Source organism: Pleurodeles waltl, chromosome 3_1 (genome assembly GCF_031143425.1).
Source record: "Pleurodeles waltl isolate 20211129_DDA chromosome 3_1, aPleWal1.hap1.20221129, whole genome shotgun sequence".
In the NCBI taxonomy this organism is placed as follows: domain Eukaryota; kingdom Metazoa; phylum Chordata; class Amphibia; order Caudata; family Salamandridae; genus Pleurodeles; species Pleurodeles waltl.
Genome location: NC_090440.1, coordinates 575,904,180 through 575,931,296, shown reverse-complemented (window position 1 = coordinate 575,931,296; position 27,117 = coordinate 575,904,180). Strand labels below are relative to the sequence as shown.

Here is a 27,117-nt window from a genome sequence, read left to right as displayed (position 1 = left end):
CCCTCATATGCACACTCTGAGTGAAGCTTTTCCCCTGCGGCGTTCCACACGATCACTGGCGGGTTTTGCTGATTCATTCAGCTCTTGTCCTGAGGAAGTAAGGACATACCGTCAGTGCACATGGCGAGGAAGTTCTAGTTTGAACACTTATTTCCTCGGTATTGCCTACCTTCAATTACCTTTCTTAACTAATTTAATTTCCTGTTCTTGCAGATAATAGCGAAATCTGCAAACTTTTGTCTGAAGACGGTATATGTCTGGAAGTCGATAATTTTTTCCTGGTCTGGGCCGATACATGTGAGGCTCACGAGCAAGGGTTCACACCAGTTCGTTGAATTGTGCACACTTTGACGAGGCTTCACTTTTGTCCCCGGCCCGTAATGCGAGCCCCGGGTTCTAACTGGTTTCCATGCATGTTTTGATGCCATCGTTCCCAACCACACTAGCAGTTTTCAACTGAATAATGCACTGCATCATGGTCACCTCTATCAATGGAGAACACTCAGAGGTGTTCTTAAGTATTTAGGTTCGGGACTGCTTTTTGTGATTGTGCACTGGTCCTACGCACCAACATAATAATCACACTGTGTGTCTCACTATGTTGTTAGACTTGTTCTTTACAACCCTTCGATCATGCTATTGTAAATATTTTATTTTTAAAGCAGTTGTACAAAACTTGTTTTGTCCTGAGGAGGCCTTGAGCAAAAGATCCTAAGAAGTTAGCTACAAAGATTTATGTGAATCAATTGGATTGTGGACCGCTGCTTTCAATATTTAGTGAGGTTGGACACATACTTTATTTAGGGTGGTCTACACCTTGAGCGGACTACCCATCAACTGATCAGGATTGAAAATTTGGGAAATGACATCACCGTTTGGAATTATGTTTATACAAGGATTGTGTTGCAACAATGAATTATGATTTTTTTGAATGTGCTTTTGCATTTGTATACTGATGATATATGTATTATGTTTGCATTAAAAATGTTGTGGTGTATATGCTTAAGGGTACACAAAAAGTGATATCCATTTCATAAGTAAACATTTTGAACTAATGTATGTTAGAAGGTAACAATATGGCCAATCACAATTAAGAGTGTTATTGTTGACAACGAAAGTTCCTCTTATGGTTTGATTTGTGTCTTAGTGGTACCTTAGGCTCTAAAGGGAGTACATAGGCTCCTCTATTTGTTCTTCCACCAAAGATAAGTCCTTTTACATGCACACTAGTTTGAACTGGCATATACTGTTATATCAATTGGCAGAAAGTGGAATAAGAGTTTCTGGAGGAGTGCAGAATGTTGTAATATAAACAAAAACACTGTAGAAGAGTTTGCCTTTGTAGATGGACTGTTATAGAATGAAGTCTGCTCAATGTGAACTGCCCTGCCCTGAAATGTGAAGTGACTGTTCTTAGAAACACATTATAGGAAAGCACCCTGAAAATGAATAAACAATATTACTCACACTGTTTTACTTCATATGAATTTAAAGCCCTAGCAATGTATTTATAGTTATGAAGGAACATGTTACTTACCCAGTAAGCATCTGTTTGTTGCATGTAGTGGTTTAGATTCACAGGCTCGGCATACTTCTGCCACGTAGTGGAGGGTCTGGAAGTTTGCAAGTTGTTTTTCTTCTAAAGGTTTTTCGAGTCACGAGGTGTAGCAGCAATTCCTCTTGCTGGTAAAGCGCATGGTCATCGACTCCACTGTTAGATTGTTTTCTCGCAGGGGGGTGTGAATGGAGTGTAGCGTAAGAGCAAAGATAGAGATGTCTGTGCAAATATACCTATAAAGGTAAATAAACTGCAGCAGCCTCAGGTATCCAGGGAAGAGAGTGAGCGGATATAAATCTAAAGCACTACATGCCACAAACAGATGCTTCCCGGCAAAGTAACATTTTCCATTTGACGGCATGTGTGACTGTACATACACATGCTCTGAATAGACTGTAAAGCAGTACCCAGTAAAAGCGGTGTCTAACCTGTGGGTGTTGCAGTTGTTTGATAAAGTGTATGTAGCACTGTTTGTCCTACATTAGCTTGCTGGCGTGCTCAGACATCCACACAATAATGCTTGGTGAAGGTGTGTGGTGTGGACCATGTAGGTGCTTCAGATATGTCAGCTATGGGAATATTTCCTTAAAAAAAAAACATGGTTGCTCCTTTTTCACAAGTGGAGTGTGCTCCAAGAGGAGCAGGCAATGGTCTTTTGGCCTTTGCATAGCAAGTATGAATATATTTAACAATCCATTTTGCTATGCTGGATTTAAATATAGGGTTGCATTTGTGTGGTGGTGAAAAAGCAGCAAAGTGTTGTTTAGTGTTTCTAAAAGTTTCAGTTCTAACAATGTAGAACATAAGCGTTCTCTTAACATCTAGAGTGTGAAGAAGTATTTCTGCAACAAAGTCTAGTTGAGGGAAAAAGACTGTCAATTCAATGGATTGGTTGAGGGGAATTGAGATACTACACCTTTGGTAGGAATTTAGGGTTGGTTCAAAGAACCATTTTATTTTTGTGTATCTGAAAAAAATGGTTCTTGTAAGAACTTCCCGTCCCTATTTCCCGACTCCTCCGATAGCTTCTTATCTCCCTTAAGATTTTTAAGTCCATATTTTTGATTTTCGCAACTTATCTTTCTCCCTTTATAATTGGGAACTCAACCGAAAACGTCTGCCCGTGCTATGTTGCGAGTCCTCTTCTTGTAATTACCGGAGGAGTTGGAATGGTATGGGGAGGTCTCCAACTCCAACTTGAATCAAAATGGTATTGTACAGCCTTGATAAAGTCATTGGGTTATTTCCCAGACAAAAACTGTGAAGAATTGCAACACATTGCTGGACATTCAAAGACGTGTGCCTTAATATTTATTGTTGGTTTTCAACAATCACTGATTGTTGATGTCAGGGGTTGTGGGTGTGTTGCCTGTTAAGTGCACCGTCTAGCAATTGATTACATAGTAAAATATACTACAAAACTTGCATGACAGTGAGCGCCAATTTCCCATGTTAACCACCCATTTGTATAATAGTACCTCTGCCTTAAGCCTGATATGTCTAACCACGCATGTCGACGTATAAGGACACTTGTATTGGTTCCTCTGGCATCTGTGTTTGCAAAAATGATGGCACATCTAATAAAATTATTAGAGATAACCCGCCCATTGGTAACTATCTAATGGCCTCTCTTCCTATGCTCCTCTGGGAGGTACTGTAGGAGTTCCTCCATCTCGTCCCAGTGGGCACAGTCATACCTGGCTAACAATTCCATAGTGTTGGCTATACACCAGTGATTGGTGGCTTGAGCTGCAACACGCTTACCAGAGGCATCTATAAAGGTTGCTCTCCTTGTCAGGAGATGGAGTGTCGCTGGTAGCCTAGGAATTTGCCCTCTTACATGTATCATCACTAACGAATCGGGTGGGATTTGCCCTCTGATAATTATAGGGTCAAAGGGCGAGGCTTTATATTTTTTCACCATCCTTGGTGTGATAATGTGTGCCCTAGCAGGATCTTTCAAAATATCGTCAGAGTGTCTTAACATTCCCTTTAGCATAGGAAGGTACTGTGAAACCATATGTGAAGTAGAGAGGGTTTTGAATAAGAAGCCATCCTCAATGAGCTCTTTATCTAAGGGTACTTGACGATAAGTGGCTGCCTTACCAATGAGCTCTTGGAAAGAGGTGGTATGGTCTGTAGGAGATGGCCTAGCGGGGTATATGTCTGGGTCAGTGCCAGGTTGTTGATCAAAGTTATAAGCTGACCAAGGGCCAGAGGGCTGAGGTGAATCTTTGTTCCCTGGTCCCCAGTGAAAGAGCGTGGGGACCCCTGAGGGGTGATATCAAGCGGGTCATCCTGTGAATGAAGGGGAGAGGGTGAAGATGGTGGAGGTGGTGTTGGTGATGGATGAAAAGCTGGTAGAGGAGGATGTAAAGTGGTAGAGTCTCTATCAGTCCTCTTTTTCTTGGGAGCAGGTACTGGCAAAGGAAAGTTGTTTCTTTGATGAAGAAGGCGGGCTAACAATAGTCTTTACCAAACTCCGACCAGTTTGAGGTTGTATGTCGATTTGTTTTGGTTTGCCATCAAGTTGTTCCTTCATTCAGTGAAGAATGTGTTCTACCGAAACACTCTGTTCCGATTGTGGTGTTGGTTTAATTTTTTTCAGTGCTGTGAAGATTTTGTGCCAAACTGTTTTGACACTGAAACAGTCAATGCCGACTGTGAGGCAGAGGTGGTCTGTGTCGAAGGTGGAGCTGGTTGGCTTGGCACCGAGGTGGTCAGCTTAGTTTTGTGCTTCGGTTCCAAGACTGAGGGCGGAGCATCCGAAAGTGATTTTCGGTGCTGACCATGGATTGTTGGCAGTGGTAGCCGGTAGCCTTTGTTTCAGAGAAACTTGGGTGGTTTTTTTCTGCAGGATGGGGATATCTGTATTTACAGTATGCTGCGCCAGTGGGAGATTCTGCATTTCAAGGTCTAACTCTACTCCAGATTCGGAATCCTCAATGGAAAAGGCCTTTTCTTCAGTCGCAGAGAGGAGTTCTTCCTCCTCCTCTTGCTTGACATCTTGGTGTTGAAAGATATCGGGTGTATCTTTGACTTCCTGCCTCTGCATTTCTCTATTCTGTAATCTTCGGTCCCATAGAGTCTTTTTTGATTGAAGGGACTGACAGGCCTCGCAATCCTCCTCTCTGTGCTCAGGAGGCAAACAAAGATTGCGGACCTGATGTTGGTCAGTCTGTGGCAACTTTGCGTGGCACTTTGGACAAAAACGTAAAGGAGTCTGTTCCATTAGCTAGTCATTATCAAGTTTGATGAAATTGAGAAAATGGAGTCCCAAAGGGCCTCTGACCAAGCGCGTCAATCTGACGGGTGACGTTTTCTTGGGACTGAAAAGGGAGAGATGGGGGTAAATGTGTTCGCAACAATATCAACAAAAAAGGGTGAATCTCGAATAGAAAGAGTCTGAAAAAAGTCTCGACTCAGACCTTGGTGAAACACAACCAGACCCGACGGTGGAAGAAAACAATCTGACAATGGAGTTGATTGCGATGCACATTACCAGCAAAAGGAAGAGGCACTACACCTCGTGACTTGAAAGAAAAGACAGAAAAACAACTTGCAAATTTCCAGACTCAACACTAGAGGGCAGAAGTATTCAGAGCATGTGTATCTACAGGCACACATGCCATCAAACATATGCAACAAATGCACTTTAGTAATAAAAGTTTATTAAGCTACATAAAGAACGAGTTACTTACCTTCGGTAACGACTTTTCTGGTGGATACTTTAGCTACCTGTGGATTCCTCACCTAATGAATACTCCCATGGCGCCAGCATTCGACGGAAATCTTCTTCCTAGTCTCTGCACGTCGACGAGGACGTCACTCTAGCCCACGCGACGCCGTCTGACGTCATACAGGCAATAAGAGGTCCTCGCCGACGTCAGTACCAACATTTTTTACGTGCATGAGAACAACAACCCAATGCAATGAAAGAGCAAGGCAACATCCCATAACATTGTAAAATACACAACATTGCAATAAAATGGCTGTAGATTTAATATAACTTTTTTTTTTTTTTTTTAAACCAACAAATATATGCAAATCATGTATATACACAAAGATATATACATATATATATATATACATATAAATATATACAAGTATCCATATATACAACATCTATTGCAATCTTGAAGACCAAGAGGAGCGCACTCAAGGATTACTTGTTAAGACCAGAAAGGCAACGGGGAGGCGGGTGGGACCGTGAGGAATCCACAGGTAGCTAATGTATCCACCAGAAAAGTCGTTACCGAAGGTAAGTAACTCGTTCTTCTGATGGATACAACTACCTGTGGATTCCTCACCTAATGAATAGAGTCCTAAAGCAGTACCACTCCCGGTGGTGGGTGCCGAAATGGTCAAACCAAGAAATCCTGCAGCACTGACCGTGCAAAATGGCCGTCCCTTCTGACCTCAGAGTCCAAACAGTAATGTTTCGCAAAAGTGTGAAGGGACGACCAAGTTGCGGCCTTGCAGATGTCGACCACAGGAACACCCCTGGCCAAGGCCGAAGTGGCCGACTTAGCTCTGGTGGAATGAGCTCTAATGCCATCAGGAGGATCCTTCTTTGCCAAAGAGTAACAGATTTTAATGCAAAGAACAACCCACCTGGAGAGTGTTCTCTTGTGGACTGCCTTTTCTCTCCTCTTGCCCACGTATCCGATGAACAGCTGATCCTCCAGCCTGAAGTCCTTCGTTCTATCAATGTAGAAGCTTAACGCCCTCTTTGGGTCCAATCGATGTAGTCTCTCTTCCTCCTTTGAAGGATGAGGCGGAGGATAGAAGGTGGACAAAGTAATTTTCTGGGCCAAATGGAAGGGTGAAACAACCTTTGGGAGGAAAGCAGCCTTGGTCCTCAACACCACCTTATCCCCATAAAAAGTTGTATAAGGGGGTTTTGCCGATAAGGCCTGCAACTCACTCACTCTCCTTGCAGATGTTATAGCCACCAGGAAGACTGTTTTAATAACCAAATACCTTAAGGGGCAAGAATGCATAGGCTCAAAAGGGGACCTCATAAGGAAAGTGAGGACCAAGGACAAATCCCATTGAGGCATAACGAATGGTTTTGGAGGATATTTATTTAGAAGACCTTTCAGGAATCTGAGAACAATAGGGGATTTAAATAACGATGGTTGATCTGGAAGACAAATGAAGGCTGACAAAGCCGACAAATAACCCTTAATGGTAGCCACTGCACAACCCTTCTGCGCTAGAGACAGAGCAAAAGACAAAACGTCCGACAGATGAGCATGTAAGAGATCAATCTGTCTCTCCCCACACCACATAACAAAATTAGACCACCTATTAGCGTAGATAGATTTAGTGGAGTGTCGCCTGGCCGCTAATATAACATCCACTACATCAGGCGGGAGAGAGAAGGAACTCAGGTTGCCCCGTTCAATCTCCAGGCATGTAGGTGTAGACTCTGGAGGTTGGGGTGTAAAACCTGCCCCTGCGATTGCGAGAGGAGGTCTGCCCTGAGAGGGAGACGGAGCGGAGGGCACAGTGAGAGTTGGAGAAGGTCGGAGTACCACACCCTCCTTGGCCAATCCGGAGCCATTAAGATGACTTGGGCCCGGTCTTGGCGAATCTTCCTTAACACTCGAGGAATCAAGGGTATGGGGGGGAAACGCGTAAAGCAACTGGTCGCACCAGGTTATCAGAAACGCGTCCCCCAATGCTCCCTGCACCGGATACTGGAGGCTGCAGAATAACGGACAATGCGCGTTCTCCCGAGTGGCAAACAGATCTATCCGAGGAAACCCCCACCATCTGGAAGATTAAACGGACTTGATCTGGATGGAGACGCCACTCGTGGTCGGCCGAGAATTGGCGACTGAGACTGTCCGCACGTACATTCAAGACCCCAGCCAAATGATTTGCTACCAAGCAAATCTGATGGTCCTTTGCCCAGGACCATAGTCGAAGAGCTTCTCTGCAGAGAAGGTACGACCCTACTCCTCCCTGTTTGTTTATGTACCACATCGTGGTAGTATTGTCCGTCAGGACCTGTACCGACTGACCACGAAGGGAAGGGAGGAAGGCCTTGATAGCCAGACGTACAGCCCGTAACTCTAACAGATTGATATGAAACATCTGTTCCTCTGGAGACCAAAGTCCTTTGATCTCCAGATCCCCCAGATGAGCTCCCCACCCTAGAGTGGAAGCATCCGTTATGACCGTGGCCACTGGTGACGACTGCGCGAACGGCTTTCCTTGTGAAAGATTGTTGCTCGCAATCCACCACTTCAAGTCCACAGCAGCATCTCTGGAGATCTTGACAGCACCTTCTAGATCTCCCTTGTGTTGAGACCACTGCCTTCGGAGGCACCACTGAAGAGCCCTCATGTGCCAGCGAGCATGCGTGACCAACAGTATGCAGGAGGCAAACATCCCGAGCAGACGAAGGACCTTGAGGACTGGAACTACCGCTCCATTTCGAAACATTGGAACCAATTCCTGAATATCTTGAACCCGCGGAGGCGGAGGAAAGGCTCGATTCAATGTTGTATCCAGTACTGCCGCTATGAACAGGAGGCGCTGAGATTTGGGCACATTCACCGAAAAGCCCAGGTCGAACAACAACTGAGTTGTTGACTGCAGATGATACGACACAAGCTCCGGGGACTTGGCTTTGATCAACCAGTCGTCCAAGTAAGGGAATACTGCTATCCCCTTCCTTCTGAGCTCTGCCGCAACCACTGACATCACCTTCGTGAAGACTCGAGGTGCTGAAGTAAGACCAAACGGAAGGACCGCAAACTGATAGTGCTGCGACCCTACCACAAACCGGAGATACTTCCTGTGTGACTTGAGTATCGGAATATGAAAATAAGCATCCTGCAAGTCGACAGACACCATCCAATCTTCTTTGTTCAACGCCAAAAGCACCTGTGCTAGGGTCAGCATCTTGAACTTTTCCTGATTGAGGAACCAATTCAAGATCCTCAGATCCAGGATCGGTCTCAACCGACCATCTTTCTTGGGAATCAGGAAGTACCTTGAGTAACAACCTCGACCCCTTTCCTGCTCTGGAACCAACTCCACCGCGCCCTTTGAAAGGAGGACTTGAACCTCCTGTTCTAGCAACAGGAGGTGTTCTTCTGAACAATAAGATGGGCGGGGCGGGAGGGGGGGCGGAAACTCCCAAAAGGGAAGGGTGTAGCCTTTTTCCACAATACTGATAACCCAAGTGTCCGTTGTAATAGTCTCCCACTTGTGGAGAAAATGCCGTAATCTTCCCCCTACAGGAGAGGAGTGAGTGGGAAATGGTGGAAGCCTAAGGCTGCTTTCCCTGCTGCACCCCTCCAGAGGACGAGGAAGAGGCAGAGTGCTGTTGAGAGGCTCCTCTGGTGCGGGCCCTACCTCTCCTTCTAAATGATCTATAGGGGTGAGAAGAGGCGGGTTGCTGGAACCTCCCCCGAAAGGAAGAGGAGGAAGAGCCACGCCCAAATCCACGAAACCTCCTGAAAAAACTGGAAGAGGCAGAGGAAGAAGGAGCTTGCAGCCCTAACGATTTGGCTGTGGCCCTGCTCTCTTTAAATCGCTCCAAGGCCGAATCTGCCTTTGCTCCAAACAGTTTGTCCCCATCAAACGGGAGATCTAATAGGGTCGACTGTACATCCGCAGAAAACCCTGAATTACGGAGCCAGGCCTGTCTCCTTGTCACCACAGCCGTGCCCATCGCCCTAGCCACCGAGTCGGTCGTGTCCAGCCCAGAGTGGATAATCTGGGTTGCGGCAGCCTGGGCGTCTGAGACAACATCCAAGAGTCCCTGGGGAAGCTCCGTAAAAGAAGATGAAATATCATCCATAAGAGCATGGATATATCTCCCCAGAATGCAAGTTGCGTTGGTGGCCTTCAACGCCAAACTGCAAGAAGAAAATATTTTCTTGGATTGCGCATCCAGTTTTTTGGAGTCCCTGTCTCCTGGTACCGTCGGGAAAGATCCAGGCGCTGATTTTGATGAACAGGAGGCTTGCACCACCAAGCTCTCCGGCGTAGGGTGTCTTGAAAGAAAACGAGGGTCAGATGGTGCAGCCCGATATCTTCTGGCCACAGCCCTATGAACTGCTGAGGAAGATACAGGCTTCTTCCACACCTCCAACACCGGATCAAGCAAAGCCTCATTAAACGGCAAGAGAGGCTCTGCTGCAGCAGAGGCCGGATGCAGCACCTCCGTCAATAAATTCTGCTTCGCCTCTGCCACCGGCAAAGGCAGGTCCAGAAAGTTAGCCGCCTTCCTCACCACCGCGTGAAAGGTAGCAGCCTCCTCCGTATACTCCCCTGGAGATGAAAGGTCCCACTCAGGGGAAGTATCCAGCCCACTGGCCGTATCCAGACCATGCAGTCCATCACCAGAGTCCTCAACCTCTCCTTCCTCCAGGACTCGCTGGTACTCCTGCTCTTCCAAAAGACAGAGAGCACGCCTCCTTGAATGTAGTCTCTGCTCAATACGCGGAGTCGACATGGCCTCTGCCGAAGTCGAAGATCGGCGCTGATCTCCAGAAGCATCCGACGCCGCATCCGGCGCCACAGGCAGCTTCGGCGCCAATGAAGGAGCAGGACAAAGAGATCTTGGAGCCGATGGACCCACCGGAGTCACAGGACGAAATCCCCACGTCGACGGGATGGAAACCTCCAGAGCCAATCCCTCTGAAGCCACCGGAGCGGGCACCGGTGCCGACACCGGCGCCGAGCCCACATTCCCAAAAGGGAGAAAGGGCATAAAGGGTGCCGGCCGAAGAGGCGCAGGATCACCCAATGAAAAGGCCAAAGGCCCCGAAGGACCAGCCGGAGCACCTCCTGGAGCCATCTGCTGAAAGATGGTATACATCGCATTCAGAAATGCGGTACTATCGGCTCCAGGGGCGGGAAAAGCCGGATACTGAGGTGCCTGGATCGAAGGCGACCCCAACGCCGGCCTCGACGTCCGCGACGCCGGAGACATCACAAGAGGCTGCATCACCTCAACCACAGACGCTTGTCCAGGCGAAGTCGGTGACGCCGGAGAGGGCAACGGCGTCGATGGATGCGGCGTGACCGTGGGACTGACCTCCCAAGTCCTCCGACGCCGAGCCGAAGGCGACTTCGAACGAGTCTCCTTGCTGGAATGACGCCGTGAATCTCTACGGCGCCGGGAGTCTCGATGACGCCGATGAGACCTTCGCGAGGAAGACTTTTTGTGATGTTTTTCCTTTCTCTTCGACTTCGCCAGGAATAGTTTAGCCTCACGTTCTTTCAGGGCCTTCGGATTCATGTGCTGACATGAATCGCAAGTCATGACGTCGTGGTCGGAGCTCAAACACCAGAGACAGTCGGAGTGAGGATCTGTAACGGACATCTTGCCCCCACACTCTCGACAGGGCTTAAAACCCGACTTTCTCTGAGACATTGTTACCACAGAGAAGAACTACGCAGCAGAAAACACACTGTAACTACTAAAGTAACAGTAGCTCCCTCGAAGATAACCGTTTCGAATGCACGGAAAAAAGGGAACTGACGTCGGCACGTCGGCGAGGACCTCTTATTGCCTGTATGACGTCAGATGGCGTCGCGTGGGCTAGAGTGACGTCCTCGTCGATGTGCAGAGACTAGGAAGAAGATTTCCGTCGAATGCTGGCGCCATGGGAGTATTCATTAGGTGAGGAATCCACAGGTAGTTGTATCCATCAGAAATTAATGGTTTTGACTGTGATTTTGCTCAACTATGTCAAATACAAGGTTGAACCATATGCCCTTCCTAAATGTCGGTGCACATAGCAATATGTCTTACCTTTTATTGGACTAAAGAAATTAAAGAATGAATCATTTGGAACTTGTTTAGTGATTGTACGAACAGTGCCTCGACCTTTATGTTTCTGTTTCTTCTTTATTGTTTTAACTGTAACATTTTTTCCTTTCTTCCATTCAATGGTACACCTGTACAAATAAAGGACACTATATAACTGGTGTAGTGAACAACAGGGAATAAATAAACCAATAGTAACATTAGAATTCATACATTTTAATCACATCATTTAAAAAAGATAGAACAAGTACAAAGGTAAGATTGCATACATTTTAATCACATCATTTAAAAAAAAATACAACAAGTACAACGGTAAGAGTATCACATCTTGCAGCACACATGCTGGTTACCCCATATGTAATCTAAAGATAACAAGCATTGTCAAAGCCAATAGGTTTAGCCTACGTGAAATCTATTGGCTTTGTCAATTTGTCAATGTTTTTTTTCACATGTTGCACAGCAGTGCATTTTAAATTGAAAAGACCATGCTGGGAAAATTAATAAACTCTGTGAGAGGACACACAACTAGTACCAAAATAAACACATGCACCTAGCTACTGAGATGAAACTCGAACACTAGTCATCATTTCCGAAGTCAGGATTTCTGACTGGGAGTACGATAGAATTGCAACAAAATGTTGTTTAAAATAAACATTTGCATACAGAAAGCATTAGACCCGCCTGACCAAAGATCGGAACATGGCACGGAGACTCCAATAAACATTTGCTAGAAGCCACTGGTACAAAATACATTAGAAATCAAATAAAAAAGAAATAGTGAGTGGCGGCGGGTGCTAAGCAACGATGTGGGAAGAGAACCAGGGAGGAGAGAGATGGCCTGCAGATGCTCTTGTATGGAGTGATAGATAGCGAATTTAAAAAAATAAAAAATATCTTCCTAACTGGGCTGCCAGTGGAAGGACACTGGCCAGTGGGCAGATACCAGAAGCTGAACTTGGGCCATGCTCCATGGCACGGGCAGGAAAAGCAGGAAGGCATCCATAGTGAAACCAGACGGCATGCTGACCACACCGAAGCAGTTGACTTCAAGCAATGGTAAGTAAAGGGAGGATTCTAAATGCCTTTCAAGGTTTTTTCTCTTTAATACAAAAGATTTAGCAAAAAACGTAAAAAGAGCTTCACAAATCAATCTTTTAGGTTTCAAAGCACCAGCTGATCAAATGGTGTCATACTAAATGATGGATGAGGGCAGGTGCTCAAGAAAAAATACTTTTTACTTTTACTTATGTGTAAGATGCTGGCTCTTTATATGGTGCACTAAAATGAAGTACACCGTGCAGAGAGCCCAGTGGATCCCCAAAGGTTGCAGAGGCAGAAATAGATAGGTCTAATACTCTATTTGTGGTATTGTGGGCCAGCAGTTAGGCTTATCAAGGAGTTGTGTCAAGCATTTGTTGTACTTACATAGGCAATAAATGAGACACGCTCAAAGAATACATCTGAGACCAAATCAGAAAAATAACAGTTGACTTACAAATCCAGTATTTGGGGGTTTTGGTCAACACCAGGCAAGGTTCAAATTAGTACCAGAAACAGCGGCGGCAGGGTGCAGAGGTCAAATTCGGAGTTGGGTGCTCAATGTTAACCAACAGAGGCTGGGGGTGAATGAAGACGCCCTGCTCCCAGGTGAGTAAAAGCAGTGCCAGAGTTTGGTCTCATGGCGTTAAGGTAAGAACCAGAGGGCCACAACGCAGCATCAAACTTACACCCTCAATGGCATGGTGGGTCAGGTGCAGAATGCCAACACACCACTGGGCGCCCAATGTTAACCAATGGAGACAGGGGGTAACCGAAGATGTGCTGCTCCCAGGTGAGTAAAGCAGGGTCATGAGTCGATCTCCTGGAGTTGAGGAAAGTACAAGTGGAGCCACAAGGCAGCATCAAACTTACACCCTCAGCGACACAAGGACGGCCGGGTGCAGAGTGCCAACACAGCATCGGGCAACCAATGTTATCCAATGGATGAGATCGGTTTCAGAAAGAGGCTGCAGGCTCTGGCTGATCAAAGACAACCCACAGCTGCCCAGATAAGAAGAGATGCTGGGGGACATAGAAGCACCACTGGTCATGCTCCCCAAGACCCAGGGGCTCTGGGGACAGGGCTGTCAGAAAAGTCTTATCGGGCAGGTCGCAGTAGGGGAGGGGGGAGTCTCCGAGTTGAGGTTGCAGGCGTCGCTGTGGAGTCCTGCAGGAGTCAGCAGACGGTGGACTCTTGCTCAGAAGCGCTGGGGAACCTTCACAGGACTGGCGGGCCACTTGGACTTGGGCCATGGGCGTCAGATGTAGTGGTGGGCCCGGAAGCAGTTTGGCGGTTCCTTTTCTTTAAAGGTGGTTTCTTTTGGAAAGGTCTGCTGTCAATGTTACACCCTGCTTTTTATTGAGGCAGGCAGTCCTCCCAAGGCTTTGGAGGTCGCTGGGATGCAGAACAAGTCGTCTTCTGGAGCAGGATCTTCAAGGGCTACAGACAGGCCGGTAGGGCTGGGCCAAGTCTTTGACTTTGTGGTGTCCGGCTCCTCTTAGGGTGTGCCATTTACAATACATGCCTCCTATACAGTTGGTTCAAGATACTAGGAACTTATAGATACGTTAAATAGGCCAATTAGGAGTGCAGCCACCTTTGACATGTCTTAAAGGATCATAGCATAAGCACTGGTGCCAAAAACTGAGGAGTCAAAAAAAGCATCAGTCCAAAGAAATGCGGAAGACCATTCAAAAACAGAGGCATTTTCTTACAGACATCCGTAAATTTGTTCACTCTATATAGATGAGCAGATGTCTTTGGTGTTGATGCATGCTTCTTCTTTACTGCCGAGACTATTACCAATTGTGGGTTACACTCCTGAATACGGCGTTATGCTCTGGTGGTTTATATTTCTTCTGTTCACGTATTGCGATCTTAACCATAACTACAGAGCGGAATTTCTCTTTAGCCAATTCTACAAACATTCTGCTAAAGGCAAAAAGGTCTCAGTAAAGAGCAAGACTGCAGTGTGTCCATTATACCAGAGATGAGGTCTGGGGTTTTTCAACTAGTATATTTAATTTTGCTGCACTCCTCAGCAAATCATCCTGAAACGTTCAACCTTATTGGTAAATGCAGAGGAAGAACAATGCAACAAACCTGATAAACCAATGTGACTTGGAGAAACAGATAAAGATCTCTTCCTCTGTGTCTATGAAGAAGCTCAAAAGTAGGTGGCTGAACATTTGGAATGTTATCAGATGAAACGATGGAAAATCCAGGAAAATTATCTTTCTTATTGGTGACAAAGAGGTATGTCTTTGCACCATTCGCAGCTTTGGAGGAAGGTGCTGGGGTTTCAATGTGTCGTCCGCTTGAATAATCATTCCTGACAGCAAAAGAGATGCCCCTGGACATGTTTAAAAAGGCTTCTATACAGAAGGACAATGTGACAGTATTGCCAACACTGAATCCACTGACGTTGGTCCTCTTGATTTCCTTGAAACAGATTGTGTGTTTTGACATCGAACAATGAGATGAGCAGAGTTGTGAAGCTATGTGTTTTGATGGGAAACACTGCAGTGGTGTATGGGCCAAAGGCTTTAACACTGACAGCTTACAAGGTTTCTCCTTCGACATCAATGTATAATTTTGTTTTGGCATTAACATCTAACCTGCAGCAGTTCCAGTCTTCTATGGCGAACATGTCCGTATGGTGCCCTGCTTTGACATTTAAAACCTCCAACAGTAAACAAGTCGTGAGAGTGGCAGCAAGGTGATAATGCCAATGTTGCCTATTCATCTTGGTAGGTCACCCAGAGCAGGAGTCTTCTGTAGGAGAGATTCCAGAATCAATAGAAGGGGCTGTCCTTGCTAGAATGCTTTTTCTTCACCTCGTTCATCTTCAGGGCTTCAAGCTTTCCTCTGATGCTGAACCCTTCTATGTCTATAAGTGTCCTTTAAGACGAACAAGTCACTTACTTTTGTAAAGCAGTATCGGGTAGAGACAATATCTAGCTGCAGATTCCTTACCTTTGATTTTCCCAGGCATCAGAATAGATCTGGAAGATTTTTTGCATGAGCAGTACCCCTGCACGCCAGACATCACGGTCACCTATAAAGGCCTTCCTTGGCACACTGACATCAGTTACTTTTTCATGACTTTCCACGCCAGAAGCAGGGAGCCATGAAGTGCACTGACACTGGTGTGTTCCAACTAGGGCCCTGAAAGAGGGTATCCTTAGCCCTAGAAATCTGTCCACAGAGCAGGGAGGATGGGTGGGTCAGTAAGGAATCTGCAGCTAGATATTGTCTCTACCAGATAATGCATTACCGAAGGTAAGTAACTTGTTCATCTGAGACATCGAGCTGCAAATTCCTTACCTCTGAATAGATACCCAAGCAATACCGTCCCCAGCAGTGGGCTGCAGACAATTTTTCTAAACTAAGACGTCCTGCAGGACTAAACAGGAGAAACGCCTGTCTCTGCAAACCTGACTGTGCAAGCAGTGGAGTTTGGTAAACATGTGTAGTGCCCACGTTACTGCCTGGCAGATATCCAGGTCTGGGACTCCATGTGCTAAAGCAGTGGTCGCAGCTTTAACCCTAGTACAATGAGCACATAAGCCCTCAGGAGGCTGCTTTTTGGTCAATGCGTAGCAGATTTATTTGCAGTGAACAACCCAACATGAAATGGTTTGTTTCTGCACTGCCCAACCTTTCTTTGCTCCAACATACCACATGAAGAGTTGGTTGTCCACCCGAACTCTTTTGTGCAGTCAAGGTAGAACAACAATGTTCCTTTTGAGTTAAGACAGTGGAGTCGCTGCTCTTCTTTGGAGGAATGTGGAGGAACATAGAAAGTGGGCAAGGTGATAGATTGGCCCACGTGAAATGGTGTCACCACTTTATGGAGGAAAGAGGCCCTAGTGTGAAGCACCAGTTTGTCTGAGAAAACAGACAGGAATGGATGCTTGGATGACAAAGCCTGCAGCTCACTCACCCCCTCAACAAATGTTATTGCCACTAGAATGGCTGTCTTGATGGTGAGCAGCCAGAGGGGACAATTATGGAGAAGCTCGAAAGAACCAAATTAAGGACTCACTGAGGCATAATGAAGGGTGAAACATATGTACAATCCTTTTAGCAATCTATTTATAACAGGGGACTTAAATAAAGAGGGTTGGTCAGGCAGCTGCAAAAAGGCAGACAGAACGGAAAGGTAACCCTTAAGAGTACCCACAGCAGAGCTCTAATGGGCAAGAGCAAGAATAAAGAGAAGAACATCAGACAGAGGCAGGAAGATTGTTCACAGACTTTTCTATACAATAATTTACACATTTTTTCCAACAGCAGGCATATACAGTCTTGGCGGAATGATGCCTGGCTGCCAGAATGACATTACAGACTTCAGGAGGATGGTCAAAAGCTGCCAACTGTCACTGCTCACTCTCCATGTAAGAAGAAAGAGTTGACAGATTCTAGTGGAGGACCCTCCCCTGCTGCTGCGACATAAGACCCTCTCAAAAGGGCAGCCTGATCAGAGGATCGATGCTCAAGTAGCTAAGGATACCAGACTCTCTGTATCCAGACCGGAGCCACAAGGATGACTTGAGCGTGGTTGTTCCTGATCTTCTTGAGCACTCTGGGCAGGCGTGGTATGGGCGGAAAGGCGTATAGGAGACCTGAGCTCAACTTGAGATGAAAAACGTCTCCAAGCAATAATTCCAAGGTGCAAAACTGCTGACATTTCTCATTCTCTTCGGCGGGTGAACAGATCTAACTAAGACTCTCCCCACTGGTGACAGAGACTTTGTGCCACCTCTGGATTGAGACACCACTTGTGATCAGCTAGGCACCAGCAGCTGATTTTGTCTGCTCAGGCGTTCAGGGAACTTGTCAGATGTTGAACCACCAGGTATTTGCCCTGCTATTCTAGCCATGTCCATATGCAGGGCCTCTGGCAAAGGGTCCACAACCCCCACCCGCCCTGTTTGTTGTGGTACCACATGGCGGTTGTGTAGTCTGTGAACACCCGCACTAACTTTCCCTTGATGGAGGGTAAGAAGGTTTTCAATGTCAGTTGGATCGCTCAGAGCTCCAGAAAGCTGATGTGGAGTCTGGAGACCAGAGAGAAGAGTTCCAGCAAGCTGGCATGAAGTCCGGAGACCAGAGACCTCTAATCTCACACTCTCCCAGATGGCCATCCCATCCCTGGAGTGACACATCTGTAATTACTGTGCGATCCAGGTGGGGAAGGATGAGGGATCTGCCTCTTACCCAATCACGGTTTATTAGCCACCACTGCAGGTCATTTGCAGTTCCCTGTGAGATCTGGACCATGTCGGAGAGATTCCCCTGATGCTGCACCCAATGGAACTTCAGGTCCCACTGCAGAGTCTGCATATGCAGGCTCCAGGATGCAGGAGGTCATTAGGCCCAGCAGCCTCAGAGTCATTATCACCGAAATCCAGGATAGAGCCGGAAACATCAGTATCATAACCTGAATATCCTGGACTCGCTGCTCAGGAGGATAAGCCTGAAACTGCACTGTCTCAGGTGTGACTTCGGCATGTTTATAGTGAACTCCAGCGAGTGCAGGAGGTCCAAAATAGTCTGGAAGTGGGAGACACAGCCTGGGGCAAGCTCGCCTTCACCAGCCAGTCCTCGAGCTAGGGGAAGATGAACATCCCTAATCCCCACAGATGTGCTGCAACCACCACCCCATCACCTTGATGAACATCCAATGGCTGCCGGCAAGGCCAAAGCGGAGCACGGTGAACTGAAAGTGCTCATGACCGACCGTGAACAGCAGGTAATGTCTGTGGGCAGGCACAAGGGGAATATGGAAATACGCGTTCTGCTAGTACAGCGCTACCATTTAGTCTCTTTTGTCTGGGGCAGATAAGACCTGAGCCAAAATTAGCATTTTGAATTTCTCCTTTTTTAAGAGAGTAAGGGTTCGGAGGTCTAGGATAGGCTGAAGATCCTTGTTCCTTTTGTGTATCAGAAAGTAGCGGAATTAGCAACCACTGCCTACTTCTGATATAGGAACCCTCTCTATGCCCCCCTTGGCAAAGAGAGACGTAGCTTCCTTGCGGAGGGGGAGGGAGTAGTCTCTCCAAATTAACTGCAAGATCCATCTGTCCGATGTTATAGACCGCCAGTGGTGGAGATGATGGCGAATTCTTCTACCAACTGGATGCCCATGATCTTGTAGGACAAGATTAGGAGGACTTGGAGGCAGCTGGGGTGTTGGTGGTTGTAGCAGACCACTGACTACCTGACCCACGGGGCCGGTATGCACTGCGCCCTCACCCATGCATAGCTTGGGGAGCTTGTGAAGGACAGTGGTAGGCATAGGGTTGGCACGGTGGAATGCCCCTTCCATAGACACGAAAGGCAGACCAGGGACACAGCGCTCCAGCGCCGAATCTGTTTCTCTCTGAAGAGACGGGTACCATCAAAAGGCATGTCCATGAGGCTGGCCTTGACATCCCCCGAATAGCCAGATGTTCTCAGCCAAGTGTGGCATTGAAGTGTCACCACAGAAAAAACTGCTTTGCCCAGCAAGTTAGTCATATCCAAACCACACACAATGGTGAATTTGACTGCGTCCCTCTTGTCCTTAAATGCTTGAGAGAGAATGGCCGAGGCCTCCTCCAGAACCTGTGGCAGCTCCTGCGCAGCTGTATTCCACAGTGAGTGGGAATGGTGGCTCACCGACCGCAAAGCCAGGCTGGTGGAAAAAAACAACTTTTGCCTAAGGTATCCAGGCTCTTGGATTCCCTGTCTGGGGGAGCAGCAGGGAACGGGCTTTGGGAGGTCGAGGCTTGGACAACGAGTTCTTAGGGGTGAGATGCTGGGTGAGGAAAGATGGGTCCCCAGGTGCACAGCGATGGCGGCAGGCAATTGTCCTCTTCAAAGTAGCCACTGTGCTGGGCTTGGACCAGGTTCCCAGTAAGATATCAGTCAGGGTTTTACTAAAAGGGAGCAGGGGTTCGGAGGAGGAAGCTCCTGGTTGAAGCACTTCTGTCAAGATGTTGGTCTTGACTGCCACTGAGGATAGTTTGAGATCCGGAACCTAAGCCACCCTCTTCACCACCATAACGTATGATTCTCCCTCTTCTGTGGCCAAGGTAGGGGTAGAAAGTAAACCAGTATCTAGAGATGTATCCAGTCCACTTGCATCACCCAGTTCCTCACCCCTTCCATTCTTCCCCAAGGCCTAGCCCTTCAGAATAGGTCTCAGGTGCCGACCTAGGACACATGGGTCCTGTTGGCGCCAGAATCGGGGTTGGTTGACTCCGTTCCAGCTCCGTGTCGGATTCGGAAATCCAAATGGGGCTGGCACCGGGCGCATTTGTGTGGGGACCGGGGCCAGGGAAGGTCTCGGTAGCATGACCAGAGCCGGTTTGGATTCGTGATCGGATCCACAAAGGCCCACTGAAGCCTAGGCCGAAGCCGTTGGCGCGGAACCCGATGGGGCCCCCCCCTTGACCACTGCTGGGCCCATAGGCTCTCCTGAGGGGTCGGCACACTTAAATACGTGATGCATGGCCTCATAAAACTCCTTAAGTTGAGCGGGACTCACCCTGGCTCCCTGGCTCCCAGAAAACCAGGGAGACGGGAAGTTGAACTTGACGACAGCTCTGCAGAACTGTACACTTCGACGACTTGTGCTTCTTGTGCCTCTTACCAGAATGTCCTGCGGGTTCAGAGTGGGACAAAGAGGTTTTGGTGCTCCTTGAGGGGTCCCACAACCTTCCCTCTAGATCGGGACCGAGACCTCCTCAGAGTCACGCTACGTAGCATCACCTGCCGGGTTGCTAGCAGCTTCAGAGACAGCTCCCTCAAAGACTTTGGTGCAATGGCCAGGGAGTCTGAGCATGATTTGGAATAGTGCTCATGTTCGAGACACCACAAACAGACTAAATGGCAATCTGCCTCTCTCTATGACATCCTCAACCCACCAGGAGATAACTCGAAAAATAATTCCTCAAAATGTCTAAAATAGCCTGTCAAAAAATTATAGAGGAATAGCTATTCTCTGGATCAGCGCTAACTGGTGCGGAAAGAAAAGAACGGACGCCAGTGCATCGAGGTGGCGCCTATATACGTGACCGCTATGTCACGTGTGGTGCAGACAACGATACTGCCACACAAAGCTGATCGATGCCACCTAGTGGCGCGCAGGGGTACTGCTTACACAAAAACTTCCTGATCCAGTCTGACACCTGGGAATTTAAAAAAGTACGAAATCAGCAGCTAGATCTCTCTATCAGATATCATTTTGCAGAACTCCCACACTCTTGTCGAATAAGAAGGTGGTACACAGACCACATATACATTATTTGGGACTGAGGCAGCCTTCCTATCACAGAAAGGGCACTTCACAAAAAATGAATACAGAACAGTAAATTAATTCTAAAGTAATCAAAATAAAAGACGAAAAAGCTTCAGATGAGAATTTTTTTTACATGAAGTCAATTGGTTTTAGAAAAACTGGGGCTAAAAACCTCACAAGTTTAAAAAAACTGAAATGTGTTCTGAGATACTGTTAGCATGGTCTATAGAAACAGCTGAGTCTGTTAAGTAACTGCCAATACATGGTATAGATTTTGCAGAGCAGAACCTGGAAGTCTGTCAGTAAATTCAGGGAATCCTCTGTTGGGACTCAGGTGGGACTTCATGGGAATACATATGTACCCATCTTCAAGGATGAACTGCGACCACTGCCATCACTAATGTGACACCTGGGGGACAGATGAAAGGCTGAAAAGCAGTACAGCAGTACAGAATATTGGATGTGTTTCAACTCCACCGTGTATGAAAATACATATCCTGCAAGTGGGAGGATGTGATTCACTCACCACGACACACTGAAGAGAGAGTTTACACTAGAATAAGCATTTTGAACTTGTGCTTGCTCAAGAAGGTGTTCAATATTCAGAGGTCCAGAATAGGTCCTTCTGTGATACAAGAACGTAGCAAGAGTAGTGTTTCTCGCCTCTCTCACAGTCCAGCACTTGTTCAATGGTACTCTTCAACAAAAGGAAATTGACTTTCTGCAATACAATGAGGCATGGCTACACAATTCTGTCCTGGTGTGGGGTGTAGCCTCTTAGAACATTTTTTTTAATTCATTGGTCTGACATAATTGAATGGAGCAAAAATGCATTTATGTCCCTACCAGCTGGCTGTGTGAATAAAAGGGCAGATCAAAGTGGCTTGGGGGACACTGCAGTAGGGGAGGAGGAAGTAAAAGATGGCTGAGCCTGCAGTTGTGAATAGTTTCTAAAACATTTGGAAGGCAGTCATCTGTATGCTAAGACTTTTGAGTAAACCCCAAACTTTCTATATTGCTGATGGAACTGGTGGGCAGGTGAAAATAATCCCAGGTATCATGCTGTTGCGCAACTATCTTTACATTTCTTTAGCACTCAATCAGCCGTATCCCTTAAGAGCCATCTTAGCATTTGTCTATGAGCGATGCCTTGGCATCCCCAGAGAATCCAATTATTCACATCCAAGCGTGTTGTGTAAGCACTACGCTGGTAGCAATATAGGGGCATATACAAGTTTGAAGTACATGTTTTGCTGCATCCTGAGTCACTTGAGCAAGTGATGCCCTGACGTCCTATTGGATGGCTGACAAGAGTTAGCTATCCATATCCCATGATGCGAGTTTAACTGCCTAGAAGACATACAATGTTGAAAGATTGGAGGGTCAGGTTGGTTGAGGAAAATGTCTTCTTATCAAAAGCATCAATACAGTTGAATTCCCTGCCTGGGAGATTAGAAGGAAAAGCATGGGGTCAACCGACAGGACAGGCCGAGCATAGCTTTGACCAGGTCACCAAGATGACGTTGATGAGTGCTGCATTACAGGGCAACAGAGGCTCTGAGGAAGCTGGCCCTAGATGGAGTATTCCAGATGGTAAATTAGACTTTGGTGACCACAATAGGAAGTTGCAAATTTAACTCAGTTGCTATTCTGAGCAATACCACTATGAAAGAGCCACTGATGTACCAGGTGGTGAGTCCCAGTCAGTTTCGAGGGGATGGGGGAACTTAACAGACTAGTATACCATAGGTCCAAGCAAAGTCCTGCATCTGTATAGTCATGCGCGAGTAAATAGTCCTCCTCCTCCTCGTCATCATCATCAGTCTTGTTGAAACATTTTAGGCCTTGGACCCTGTGAGACACTCAGCCTAAAAGGGCTTCAATCTTCTGGTAATATTGGCTCTGTTAAAGAAGCTGAGGGTTTGATTTAGTCACTACTGGCTGAGTCATGGTAATTTCATAGCATGACATAGGCCTCGCCAAGGCTGATGTACGTTTGGTGTCAGAGTCTCTCTTTGAAACCTTTTCCAGTGCAGACACAGTTGCCATTAGCTATGGCACTGAATGAAGGGGGATCAGTGTTGATCTTGGAACTGTAGTGAAGGCCTCAAGGCAGTGTCAGTATGTGCCCGGGTATGGGCTCCCAAGGGCAGTGGTGGGCAAAGGCATGCCCACTGCAGTCCAATAGCAAGCCTCTGTGGCTCCATTGGTCCCAAAGGCACTTCGGAGGGATTGGTAGCATCTTGAACATATGAAGCTTGGCCTCCTTAGAGGCCTCAACCAGATGTAGGGTCGGCAATGGCCTGGAGAACTCAGGGTGTGCTAGGATCAGCTTTGGAACCAAATCGGAGTCATAAATATCATGGAAACGGGCAGCCCCTGGAGTGCTGTCCTCACAACTTCTCACTGATTTTGAGTGGTGAGAAGGGGTCGAATCCCGCTTAGCTTTCTTGTGTTTATAGGTGTTTTCCACAACAACTTACTTAAAGACATTGAGCAGAACAGGACCAATTGTGACCGACAGCAGGAGCGTCCCATGACTTCAAGCAGGAATTAGACCAATGCTTCTACTGCAACCTCTTCATTTCACACTCATTGATCAGTTTTAGGTGCATGAGGGCACATTTTTCATGTGACTTCGAGTTGTGGCCACAGCCCAGCACCAGAACCAAATGCTGTGAAGGCCCATAACCAACATCTGTTTCCTACTGTCACAGTATGGCTTGGAGCAAGTTATTCTCAGGGGTGAAATCTTCCCTAGGACACTGTCTGTAATTTTCCTTGGGAGTCATTCGAAGGCCGACAAAGTTAGGAGGGGAGTGCTAAATCCACCTCAAAGTGTATAGAAAGAAAGGAGCTGATGTCAGAACTCACGGTTGAAGCCTATATGTGGTCCCACTCTGTCACTTCTGCGGCAGTGCGAGGTCACTGTGGATCCCCATGGCACCACCCAGGGGCACATGGGAGTCAATGATGGGACAATTCTCCAGATTCAGTCTGGCATCTAGGATATTCTAAAGGTGAAGAATCTGTTGTTAGAAGTAGCAATCAGAATCAGGATCACAAGTAAATAACTCTTCCTTATATTTATAATAAGCTAGCAAACTATTTAAAGCTCTTAAAAGGACAATGTAGATCCTTATAGCTTTAAGTATCAGGCAAAATGAATCTGCCCAACCAATATACTTAGAGGTCTATGCACATATTTAGAGCATCCTGTACATCATATGCAAGGTTGGCGATTTTTAAGCCCTTTGCAATGTTAGTACTGTGATGTATGAAACATTTCAATGCCTTATAACCATTTGATGTGATCAACAAGTCCAGTGTTCCACCATAAATTGATCACATTTATAAATCTGTGATCAATTGCTGGAGTTAGTAAGAAAGGAAATTGGAAAGGATTATCGGAGTCTCTGAGTGTAAACAAGGCATTTTGTGAGTCTTGAAGACTATAGTATTACACATTCTGGAATGTTGCTGAATCTAAGTTCGGTTTTAAGAGGTTGGAAAAACAGTGGCTCGTATGGATGCTCTTTAAGATAGGTATAAAATACCTACCAATAAAATTCGCAAGAGAAGATTAAACTAAGGTCTTCATGCAATACACAACTGAGAAGTAATAAGAAATGTAATTATTATAATACACTTTATTGGATGTTGAGGGGACTTGGGTCAGAAACAAGCTGAAGCAGTAATTTGATTATATTTGAAAGTCATAGAAGTGTATGTTATGTTTTTCTAGTTACCAGTGAATGGGCAAGACTGGATGTATCGCCTTTAAACACACAAGCTAAAGCAGAGATATGGAGTCAGAAAGGATATTTTCTTGTCAGGCGAGTCCAACATGATTTGCAAGATGGTGAATGGAATTGGGGACATGATTTGTACATATAGTTATATTCAGAGGCTACCTTCTAGTCTAGAATAATCCAGCAAGATGTGCATACATTGTACTTCTTTTAATGTATGGTGTATGTTTCATAAATTCTGAGAAGAGAGTTTGTTATAAGGAAATGTTTTCTGATCATTTGAGGCTTTTTATGTGATCTTTTGTCGGATGAGAAGTTATAAACCAGATTGTTAATAAAACAATATTAACTTTATGAATAAAAATAGCACAAAAATATGTAATTCATCTACAGAATAGTTTGTAAGGCAACACCACCCAATTTCCTAAACTTATATATTTCTTACCCTTCACAATCAACAATTTCTGGACCTTCAAATGAAAAAGGATCTAACGCATCCGGCTCTGACTTCATCTTGTAGGTTTTTGTCAAGACAGGATTAGTAAAGTATTCGTTAGACTCAAAGTGGAATTCTAAAGAAAAAGACTGAAAAAAGGTAGCATTAACAATTAAGGGTGATGTAGCTGATTTCACAAGTATAATTTACAGAAAAATTTAAACAAACAACATTGCTTCTAATTAGTATAAAACATGCAATAAGATTAAAGTGAATAATAAAGTGCCTGATTTAAAGTTCTGCGTTCGCCTGCAGTCCGTCAGGCTGGCGGAAGATATTAATTCTGCCGCCCAGAGGAATACCGCCCACTATATTTAGAGATTACTGCCTGTGCATCAGTGATCGCTGCACCTACAAAGAAGCCTATGCAATGGCATTTCCTCTATAAGCACTGAAAATTTCATGATCAGCCGCATGAACAGCCTTTCGGAGTAGGAGACTTTTGATACGGATTTTAAACAACAATTGGCCTGGGTAATAATCATAACCTCCACTTTAGGGCAGGAATTGATAGCAAGTGTGAAATGTAGATGTCATGTAAGATCGCAAGGAAAGCAATGAGGTATCCCACACCCAGCTAGATGCAGGTAGTATGTTTTATACTATGAGTTTTATTTTGTGACTCATGGAACTTGATCAGTAATTGACTAAGCAATTCCAAGAATGTGGTCTATGAAATCAAGGTTGTGGGGATAATATTTTAGAATTAAATGGGGAGTTCGGCTCTCAAACATTTGTGTAGTTTTTAACATCCTCTTCACATTTAAATACGTATTGTGTTAGTATAAGTTTATAAAGTTGTGCTTTGTTATATTACTGGGAAGCGGTTAAACTGTTTGATTTCTGACTAAACAAATATTGAACTCCAACAGACTTTTGGATACATTTATAAACAATAATAATTCTAGGCCTCAGCAGTCTGTGCGTTGTTTGTTTTCATAGTGCTGTTCGAGTGGAGATTAAATAAGGTCCCAGAGGTGCTTCTCTGGTAATCTATTGGGAACAGGAGGCTCCACGGGAGTAATCTTTACGAACAAATCTGAAGAACATTTTATAACAACAAAGCAAAACCACATATTGGCAAACAAGCAGAAAAGTGCATTCCAAAATCCATGGAAACATCTATCAGACAAGATGTAAGAATGCTTAATGCTGGACACATTCACAATTAAAGTTGCACATGTTTAAAAATCCTCTAGTCAATTGGCCTGCAGGAAACTAACATTTTCCATGTCCTTCTGTTCATACAGCAGATATTTGGACAATTCCTGTGACGTTGGTTAATCACCTTTTAACAGACACTCCTTCAAAATAGTAAAAAAAAAAAAAAAACACGAACCCACTCGTTTGCATCTTTGCAACTACAAGCCGAACAAATGATTGTGGTAAGTTAATAGTCACACATTAGGATATCTTTCTTCAGAATGTAAAGTATCAGCAAATAATAATATGCCTTACCTTGAATGAAATTCAACATATTTTTTATCCTTCAGATTCACTTCTTTTTATGTGTAGCACATATATTTGGGACAATACTTAACAGAATGAATGATATGCCCGGCCCTGCCTGTTTACCCCATGCCACCAGTTTTTCTGTCCCATCGAACATGGCAATTCTTTTCCTGCCCCTCCTTACATGTGCCACTGATCTTACTGCAGTTTTCTGCCTTTCCCTCGGTCCTTTGACAACCTTAAGCACATGTATTTCTGCTCCTTGTCAGCGGCAACTCTTAACCTGCCCTGTCCCACCTCTCCCCACTGTATAACACATCAATCTTGTTAGGTCGAGCCTAGATGGCGCTTGCGCTGTTTCAAGCCGTGGAGTATCTACTCTGTGGGCTTACAGCCGCCTCTTGCTTTTTATTTGTTTAATGACTCCTTTAAAAATCCTTTCTTCATGTGGTTAATGATTGTTTTTTGTCCCGCCCTTTTGTTTTTTGTTCACGCCTATGGAGCAGCGACCCCAAAATTTTCACCTTCCACTTGATTTAGTCTGCCTCAGGGACTCATTTTTAATTGGTGAACTGGATTTCAGTGGAGTATTCATGTTTTGATTAGTGTTTTCAACGATCTCAGTTACCACAACACCTCATCAGCACTCGAGAACCTGGACACAATTGGGCTTAAGCAACTGGTCACCTCACCAACGCACACCACTGGACACACCCTCGACCCCATTTTCT

General features: G+C 45.7%; 1 protein-coding gene across 3 annotated transcripts in view; it reads right to left on the bottom strand.

The window, feature by feature from the left end:
* The window catches only part of NAP1L4 (nucleosome assembly protein 1 like 4), a 597,513-nt gene that overhangs the window by 235,620 nt on the left and 334,776 nt on the right, over nt 1–27,117 (bottom strand). For all 3 annotated transcript variants that reach the window (XR_011201382.1, XM_069223015.1, XM_069223016.1), the window contains exons 9-10: nt 24,884–25,023; nt 11,343–11,488 (exon numbers count right to left, since the gene is read on the bottom strand). Coding sequence is in view for 2 of the 3 variants with exons in the window: in XM_069223015.1 (XP_069079116.1) it covers nt 11,343–11,488; nt 24,884–25,023 (286 nt within the window). In the remaining variant the exon portion in view is untranslated. The remainder of the gene's footprint in view (nt 1–11,342; nt 11,489–24,883; nt 25,024–27,117) is intronic.